The sequence below is a fragment of the Bos taurus genome, chromosome 1 (genome assembly GCF_002263795.3).
Source record: "Bos taurus isolate L1 Dominette 01449 registration number 42190680 breed Hereford chromosome 1, ARS-UCD2.0, whole genome shotgun sequence".
Taxonomy (NCBI): Eukaryota; Metazoa; Chordata; class Mammalia; order Artiodactyla; family Bovidae; genus Bos; species Bos taurus.
The window spans coordinates 82,814,667-82,823,812 of NC_037328.1; the positions used below are offsets into that span (position 1 = coordinate 82,814,667).

The window sequence follows — 9,146 nt, forward strand, 5'->3', positions numbered from 1 at the left end:
TTGAAGTCCTCTCAGACTGTCCAGACTGCTTCCTGGAAACGCTGACCCCTGACAGGGTCTTCTCTAATACACGCAGTACCCACATTCCCACTGGAGTAGGAGGAACAACACATGACCCCCAGCGTGTTATTGATGATGAAAGCAGGAAAGCAAGAGCCTTAACAGATTTTAGCAGCAGGTGTGTTGTCCAGGGAAAAGAAATTTGGACAGCCAGGAACCGAGAGACCCACCAGTCTAAAACCAGACCTCTGTACCTCTTCCTGAGGGGTGAAAATGTCCTGCCAGATTCCTCCTAGGAAAAAAACTGTTTCCCTCCCGTCTTCTCCCCCAGCCGGCTCCCAGATTTCCCAGCTCCTAGGAAGAGACAGATCCCCCTATTCAAATCCTCCGTGTGGTATGCGTGAGTGGGAAAGCTGGGCTCCATTAGTGAACCATGGTCCAGGCAGGGGCTCCAAGTCCTACGCAGGTGGGAGGAGAAAGCGTCACTTCCGGGGCCATTGCTTGTGTCTAGTGGCTCCCTGCTCTCTGATTGGGCAGAATTGGCCTGGGCAGGCGGGTGACCCCAGTGCCCCAGAGGGGCTGTGCCCCAACAGCCACCTGTCTTCCTACCCATCTGCTCCCCAGAGTGCTGCCTTCTCTGGACCTGAGTCCTGGAGCCCTTCTCTACCCGGTGAGTGGCAAGCCAGGTTTGGAGTTAAGTGAGGGTAGGAAGGACAGGAAAGAGGAATTGGGCTCTCTGCTGGGGGAGGGGTAGGCAAACTGGAACCTACAGGCACTGACCTTTGTCGAGAAGAGTGTGGCCTTCCCAGAATGGGAGGAGCAGGACAGAGCAGGGGTAGGGGGTGGGGTGCTGGGTTCTGAGGTACTGATAACAGACTTAGTGGAATACAGCACAGTCCTGGCTGGCCCTCAAGAAAGGGGACATGAACCCAGGTAGAAAACAAGAAAGAAGGTGCTTTTCAGACTTAGGGAACATGGCACCGAGGTGGACACAGCCTCAACCCCCATTCATACCCAGTCATTCCTAATGAGCTTAAGAGGTTCTGAATCCTGGGGCTGCGGAAGCTGGGCCAGGCAAGCCAGGGCACAAGGAGAGGGTAATGCGAGGAGGGCTCATGAATGTTGACAGACCTACAGGAAATCCCAATATTGAATCAGGTGCAGGCCTCTTCGCACAACTTGTGAAAGAAGAAGGAAGCCATGTGGGGGGTCCTGCAAAGGAACCGGAAGGGGTCTGCAGAGGGGGCAGGGAGGAAGGTGAGGGCTATGAGACCGATATGGTGGGTGTCTAAGGTGAGGTAAGCCCTGTAAGGCAGGCATCAGCTCACCCAGCAGGTGCTCATTCCTGGGCAACTTGCTTTAGGAAGGAAGTTCCAGAACTTTTAGCCCATCTCTTCTTAAATAACCAAAGAAAAACCCCAAGAGGCTTTATGTGTTGGAGTAGATAGAAAAAGAATGAGAGGTTAATTTCTCCCACATCATCTTCTCAACCTTTTAATCACCGACTTTTAGTAGTTCAGTTTTATTTTGGTCCAATTCCCCTCCTCAACCCCACTCCCCAAGCTACCCCTGAGCTCATTGTATATGTTTGCTAGCTCCTCCTGGTCCTGGCCCTGTAGCCATTTCCAATCTTTTCTCCAGGCTTGAGCCCCAGTGCGTCCATTCTCTATCCCCATTCCAGGTTTTCTCCAACCAAACAAGCAGGGTTGCTCAGATTTTGAGGCAGTTAGATGTGTGTGTATAAATTCTGTCCTGCTGCCCTTGGTGGGGGGCTGGGGCACCAGAGCCACCTCAGAGGTACTGAGGTACTCTGACGAAGAATAGACACCATACGGTACAATCACAAGACGACTGGAGCATTCGGGGCTTTAGCAGTTCCAGGCTGGTCAGCATCTCACACCCTCCCAACGTCTGTTCCCCCAGCCAGGCAGAGTTTCATTTCCTTGAAACTCCATTAATTGTTCATCATTCCTGTCACTTGCAGGATAGGTTCTAAATCCTCCTCCTCCTTGGCCCACCTGTGCCCCACCTGTGCCCCGCCCCACTCTGCCCAGAAGTGCAAGAGCCCAAGCCGCCTCCATGGCCCCAGGACGGATCCAGGGGAGAGGCCCCATTCAGGGAGCCACTCCAAGCAGACAGCCTGGCCAGAATGGAGCTGACTGGTAAGAAAATCCTTGGGAGAATTAGGGCCAAATCAGAACCTGGTAGAGGGAAAAGAGAAAGGAAATGTGCCATGGTGGTGGGATGGGGGGGAGGCGGCCAGTCTCCCAGGAATAAGGCCTCTGAGCAGCAGATTCCCTGGATTGCAGGTCTGGGTCCTAAATAGGAATTTCTGGACTGCCAACCGACAATGATTTCTTCCTTATCCACCCCTTTCAACTTCACCTCTCCTCATCTAAGAATTGCTCCTCGTGGTCATCCTTCTCCTAACTGCAAGAATAACTCTGTCCAGCCCGGCTCCTCCTGCCTGTGACCCCCGACTCCTAAATAAACTGCTTCGTGACTCCCATGTCCTTCACAGCAGACTGGTGAGAATCCCCAAGCACTCTCCCTTCTGCCCACTTAACTGGAGAGATACCCTCACTCCCACCACTCCCTCTCACGACCCAATCCAATCACTACCCTTCCAATATTGTCTTAGTAAGACCACCACCAACACCCCCTGACCCGATTACTACCCCTTTACAAGGATTATGGTTTATAATCAAATGCTCTCTTAAAAGCTCTAGTCTGGCTGTATTACGCATGGAAGCCTATCCTGGTAATCGGGCCACCATAACGTGCCCTCTCCACCACCCCACCAATCTTTTTCAACAGAGCCAGTGTCCAGACGTTAACCCTTTGTCCACACCTGTCCTTCTGCCTGCTGTGGACTTCAGCTTGGGAGAATGGAAAACCCAGACGGTAAGAAAGCCATCCTTTCCCTTGGTTTCCCTAATCCTGTCTTCATCTGTTTGCTACTGATTCCCATGGATTTTTCAAAATTTCTGAGCTCTCTTTTAAAAAGAGTTCCACTTCAACTTGGCCACCCTAACCCAATATACATTCTACTATGGGGATATCTTCTGGACAAGATGATGGCTTGTGGCCCAATATGTTAAATAGAGTCAAGGCTGACCAGGAGAAGCTGGATAGAGGTCTCTCATGGCCATGCCTTTGACCTATTTCCATTCAACCTTCTTTTTCTAAGGCAAGAAACAGTAGTCGATTTATTTTGTAGCATACTATTAGCCTCCTGACCTTTAAATTCAGATTTTTCCCCCTTTTCAGCTTTATTAAGATATCATGGGCATATAACATTGTGTAAGTTTAAGGTAGTATACAATGTGTTGATATAATATACACATATTATGAAATGATTAACATTAGCTAATACCTGCATCACATCCTATAATTAATATTTCTTATTTATTATTTTGGCTGCACTGGGCCATCTTTGCTACATGGGTTTTCTCTAGTCACAGAGCAGGGGCTGCTCTCTAGTTGCGGGACACAGACTTCTCCTTGTGGTGGCTTCTCTTGTTGTGGAGCACGGGCTCTAGGGCATGCAGGCCTAGGTAGCTGCAGCTCAAGGGCTCTAGAGCAGGAGCTCAGTAGTTGTGGCTCATGGGCTTTGTTGCCACACAGCATGTAGGATCTGCCTGGACCAGGGATCAAACCCATGTCCCCTGCATTGGCAGGTGGATTCTTAACCACTGGACTACCGGGGAAGCCCTAATATTTCTTTTCTGTGGTGAGAACATTTAAAATCTACTCTCTTAGCACATTTCATGGAGAAGGAAATGGCAACCCCCTCCAGTATTCTTGCCTAGAGAATCCCATGGACAGAGGAGCCTGGTGGGCTGCTGTCCATAGGGTTGCACAGAGTCGGACACAACTGAAGCAACTTAGCACGCATGCATGCATGCATTGGAGAAGGGAATGGCAACCCACTCCAGTATTCTTACCTAGAGAATCCCAGGGACAGAAGAGACTGGTGGGCTGCCATCTATGGGGTCACAGAGTCGGACACAACTAAAGTGACTTAGCAGCAGCAGCAGTACATTTCAAGTGCACATAATTCAGTATTATGAATTGTAATCACTGTATATTAGACCCCCAGAACTTATTCATCTTAATCTGTTCAACCTTAAGTTGGTGTGAAGAAGCAAGATGACACAAAACTGGGAGGCACAGCTAAAATAACAAAAGACAGAATGAAGGTTCAAATCGATAAAAGGCTAGGTCAAAAACAAAGATGTATATAACAGATGCGTATAAAACTCTGGATGTGTCTAGTAACTGAATAAAATCCGCTTCCAACTTTCAGGCCATAGTTGACCCTGCTTCCCTCACATAAAATTTTAGCCCTAGTACTTACTATGAAACAGACCTGGGAGAGTTGGATTGCCTCAAACTTACCACTGTAATATTACCGAAGCAGCAGCTACTTAAAAAGCTAGAGATCCTAGGTGGCTTTAGATGTTTAACATCCACTATGTAGAAACATTCCTAAAAAGCTCTATTCTGAGTGGACTGCACATTTTTAAAAATTTCTATTGGAGCATAGTTGCTTTACAATGTTGTGTTAGTTTCTGTGTACAGCAAAGTGAATCAGCTACACATATACATATCCCCTGTTTTTTGGACTTCCTTCCCATTTAGGTCACCACAGATCATTGAATAGAGCTCCCTGTGCTATACAGTAGGTTCTCATTAGTTATCTATTTTATACATGGCATCAATAGTGTATATGTGTGAATCCCAATCTCTGAGTTCGCCCCACCCCCATCTCCCCCTCGGCATCCATAGGTTTGTTCTCTGTGTCTGTGGACTACACTTAAACTACCGCACTGAGTACTAGCTATCCTCTTTTAGGTGCATGCTCATGTACTCAGGGGCCCGTATTAAACTAGCATGTCGAAGCAACCTGAACAGTGAGAGGTTGGAAAATATGTTATGTGAGGAACTGTTTAAAAAAATAATAAAGCTCATGTGATGGGGTTGGAGAAGAGTAGCCGTCTTACGGCAGAGCACAAACTGCTTTAGTCTGAGACTGAAGAAACCTACTAGAAAGGAGTACTGCTGACCAGGTCAGCTCCTCTGCCCTCAAGACACCTAGAATTCCCTAGCTTCCCTCAGGTCTTCTGGGGACCGGGCCAGGGAGGAGGGGCAATTGCTAGTGATCCCTTGTAGATTCTGTTCTGCCATTTATCAGTAAGTCCCTTCCCTTCATCTTTATAATTTTTACGATGGTCTCGTATCTACATTAACTTTTTAAAAATCGTATGATCCTAACATTCTATAGAAGGAAGACTGGATTTACAGCACTAGAACCAAGAGGTAAAAGCTATAATAGGGCAGATTACAGAATAATCCAAGAATGGGAAAAAAAATAAAAATAAAAAGAGCTTTTCTTACTGAAATTACGTGTTAAGAGCCAGCTGGGTTACCGGACACTGGAGTTATTCAAGCAGAGGCTGATGACCAATTGTCGGGAGACTGAAGGAATTCCTGTGCTGGGTGGGACCTAGGTCCTGTCCAATTCTCAGCTCCTATGATTCATTCTGCTGGCTGCTCTTACAGGCTCCCCACCCGCCATTCGAATACCCTTTGAAGCTGTCCGCTTCTCTCTTCCATCTCTTTCCCAGGAGCAGACCAAAGCACAGGACGTCCTGGGAACCACGACCCTTCTGCTGGAGGCAGTGATGACAGCGCGGGGACAGCTGGGCCCCACTTGCCTCTCATCCCTCCTGGTGCAGCTTTCTGGGCAGGTCCGCCTCCTTCTTGGGGCCCTGCAGGGCCTCCTAGGAACCCAGGTAGGTCCCCAGTCAAGGGAATTAGAGAATATTTCTTTTCTGACTCAGTCCCCTTAGAAAATTCTGGAAATCCTGAGGGTGGAAGAGCTGACCTGCTAAGGAGTGCATCCTCCCAGTCACAAAGCCTGGGTTCTGGCACCTTATCTTCCCCATGTAGACAGGCAGGCATGATATCTAGCCCAGGTCTCTGGCCTCAGGCCCATCCTCTGCCCTCAGCTTCCTCCACAGGGCAGGACCACAGCTCACAAGGATCCCAGTGCCATCTTCCTGAGCTTCCAACAGCTGCTCCGAGGAAAGGTGCGCTTCCTGCTGCTTGTAGTGGGGCCCAGCCTCTGTGCCAAGCGGGCCCCACCCGCCACAGCTGTCCCGGGCAGCATCTCTCCATTGCTCACACTGAACAAGCTCCCAAACAGGACTTCTGGATTGTTGGAGACCAACTCCAGTGTCTCAGCCAGAACTACTGGCTTTGGACTTCCGAACAGGCTGCAAGGATTCAGAGCCAAGATTCCTGGTCTGCTGAACCAAACCTCCAGGTCCTTAGGCCAAATCCCTGGACACCTGAACGGGACACAAGGACCCTTAAGTGGAGTTCATGGACTCTTTCCTGGGCCCTCACCCAGGGCCCTAGGAGCCCCGGATATTCCTCTGGGAACTTCAGACATGGGCTCCCTGCCACCCTACCTCCAGCCTGGAGATTCTCCTTCCCCAGCCCATCCTCCCCCTGGACAATACACACTCTTCTCTCCTTCGCCAACCTCACCCATCCCCACGGTCCACCTCCAACCCCTGCTTCCTGACCCCTCAGCCATCACACCCAACTCTTCCAGTTCTCTTCTAGTTGCAGCCCACTCTCACTTCCGGAATCTGTCTCAGGAAGAGTAAGGTACTCAGCACTGCCAACATCAGCCTCCACGTACAGTCCCCTTACTTGTAGGAGAGGCCCTGGGAGACAACTGCAGCTATACAGGCATACCTCATTTTATTGCTCTTTGTAGATATTGTATTTTTTACAGATTGAAGGTTTGTGGCAACCCTGTGTTGTCACATGATGGTTAGCATTTTTTAGCAATAAAGTATTTTTTAATGAAGGTATGTGAATTACTTTTTTAGACTTGATGCTATTATACACTTAATAGACCACAGTATCATGGAAACATGAAGTTTATATACACTAGGAAACCAAAAACAAATTGTGTGATTTGCTTCCTGTGATATTCACTTTATTGCAGTGGTCTAGAACTGAATCTACAAGATCCACGAGGTAGGCCTTTATCAGATTTCCTGCTTTCACCTGACACCCAAAGTCCTGGTGAAGGGGGACATGCAGGACAGAAAACGTATAATTTTTTACTATATGTCAAAAAACTTCAAAAGCTATTTTTTAAACCATCAATAATATTCACCAGAGCAGTTAGTTATCTCTGGTCTATTTTCTGCACAAATTTACAGCTTACTAACTCTCTATATATTTTTCATGTGATAATTCTGCAAAGGCCTGACCTGGCCTAGCTTCTGAACAGAGGCAGAACTTATCTCAGAGAAAAAAAGCCTGTGTTTTCTGCTCAGAACTAAGGTTAGTCTCTCTACTCTTTTTACTATCATTTTTAATGGAGCTCTCATCCCCTTTTCTTAGGAGACCCTTACTCTTGAGAAATGAAGGAGAGGTCTCTCAGAAAAGTTCCTCCATAACAGACAAAACTGAAAGGGATTAAATAATGAAGAAACGAGAGGACCCAAAGCTACCTGAAAAGCAAAGGGAAGATGTTCTTCTCATGGGCAACAGATCCCTCCCCCCTAACCCCCCACCCTGAGAGATGCTAACAGGAAGCTCTGGAGAGCCTTACACCCCAGGTAAGGCTGTACAGATGGGGTCAGTCAAGACGAGATGAGACTTGGATGTGACAGCTGAGCAAACAGCCAGCACTTCAGCAGCTCAGCAGGAAGCTTTGCCAGGCGCGGGTTCCTGCCTCCCTCCTGTGGAGGTCAGGGGGAAATGCAGGAAGTGGCTTGAGTCAGTCTCCTAGGGCTCACACAGCAGGAGGGGCAAGTACAAGTTGAAGGCTCATTTCCCAATTCCCAGAAGTATATACTATCTGAAAAGCAAACCTGTGTGACCACCATAAACTCTGCCTGGGAATGTCTAGAAAAGAAGCTAAGCTTACGGGGCTTTTTGAATAAATGTCACCTTGGTACTTAGGAAGAAATTTATATTGCCCCAAACACTCCACTGCAAAGGTCAACACTACCTCCAGAGGCTCCTGTAGGAAAGCTATTGGAAGCTTTTCCCCTCCCACTTCAAACTCCCCAAAAGACAGCAAAAGCTACCATTAGGTAGAGGAGCCAGAAACCTAGGGTTCCAAACACCACAAAAACCCCAGGGTCATTAAGGCATTCCAAAACAACAGAGTGAAAGCCCCATGTCAGGAACTTAATGCACATTACCTTTAACATTCACACATCCCTATAAGGTGGGTTATTAACATCTCTGCTTTACAGATGAGGAGCAAGTTCCCAGTGGTTTCATAGCCTGTGAACAGGAAAAGAAACACCCTACGCTGACTTAGTCTGGAGCCCAAATGCTCCCCAGTGTGGTGCACTGTCCAATGTATCAGTGTCTCTATTGGAAGAAATTTCCAAGTCCTTAGAGAGGACACATCAACAGTTAAATGAGTTCTGAATAGAAAACCAAAGCTCTTGGTGGGGTGACCAATTTAGGCATCTCCAGGTGTTGTTCCCCACACCCCCGCCCCCCACCCCGCCGCCCACTTCATGGACAGAACAGTTGCCATGGAGGAAAAAAATCAACAAACGCACAAAGCTCAAAAGTGCTGTCCAAATCTCAGATGGTGACAATTTCTGCATAGAAGAGAATCCATTTACCCACACTACAAATTCCAATGTGGAGTCAAGGGAATGGTAAGTGGAAATTTTAATTTACTGAAATATTAAAGGAGGTTAAATCTAATGATCAAATGAAACACCATGGTACATGAAAGCCAGCACCCAGTACATGACACGTGAAAGGGACCGAAGACAAAGAAAAGTTTTCAGCACAGTCAGCTGAGACACAAAGATGGCAAGACTACAAAAAAGTAAATAGCCAGAAAGCTCCAGGCATCCGGGGCTGGCATCTGACTTACCCTGGGGCAAATGCAAACAACTCATGGGCTGCTCCAGTGTAAACTAACTTGCCTCTATTGAACATCTAACCCTTCATTCTATCTGGCTGATTCTGTCCCTTCCTCCCTTTACAGAAAAGACAAAAAACTGTTACAACGAGGACACTCTTATCTCTATTCAACTGTATGCCAGCTGTCTTTCTTCTGCCACCCCAGGGCGGCTAGGACA

The 9,146-nt window shown here is 47.9% G+C and overlaps 1 protein-coding gene across 4 annotated transcripts; it reads left to right on the top strand.

Moving 5' to 3' along the window:
* The first annotated feature begins 588 nt into the window (after positions 1-588).
* Positions 589-6,886, top strand: THPO (thrombopoietin). Of its 4 annotated transcripts, none has more exons than XM_005201610.5 (6): positions 589-670; positions 1,985-2,162; positions 2,401-2,528; positions 2,818-2,904; positions 5,631-5,798; positions 6,015-6,886. In XM_005201610.5, exons 2-6 carry the CDS (start codon positions 2,150-2,152, stop codon positions 6,678-6,680), a joined length of 1,062 nt encoding a protein of 353 aa, XP_005201667.2. In that variant the 5' UTR covers positions 589-670; positions 1,985-2,149; the 3' UTR covers positions 6,681-6,886. The 4 variants fall into 4 exon arrangements, with proteins under 4 accessions (XP_005201667.2, XP_005201668.2, XP_005201669.2 ...); XM_005201611.5 differs by having other exon boundaries at positions 6,027-6,886; XM_005201612.4 differs by having other exon boundaries at positions 6,032-6,595.
* The last annotated feature ends 2,260 nt before the right edge of the window (positions 6,887-9,146 follow it).

What these genes read in the sequence shown, in the direction of transcription:
- THPO (XM_005201610.5), top strand. An exon ending in ATGTCCTTCACAGCAGACTG is followed by an intron (nt 2,529 to 2,817) that starts GTGAGAATCCCC and finishes CTTTTTCAACAG; the next exon opens with AGCCAGTGTCCAGACGTTAA. An exon ending in GAGAATGGAAAACCCAGACG is followed by an intron (nt 2,905 to 5,630) that starts GTAAGAAAGCCA and finishes TCTCTTTCCCAG; the next exon opens with GAGCAGACCAAAGCACAGGA.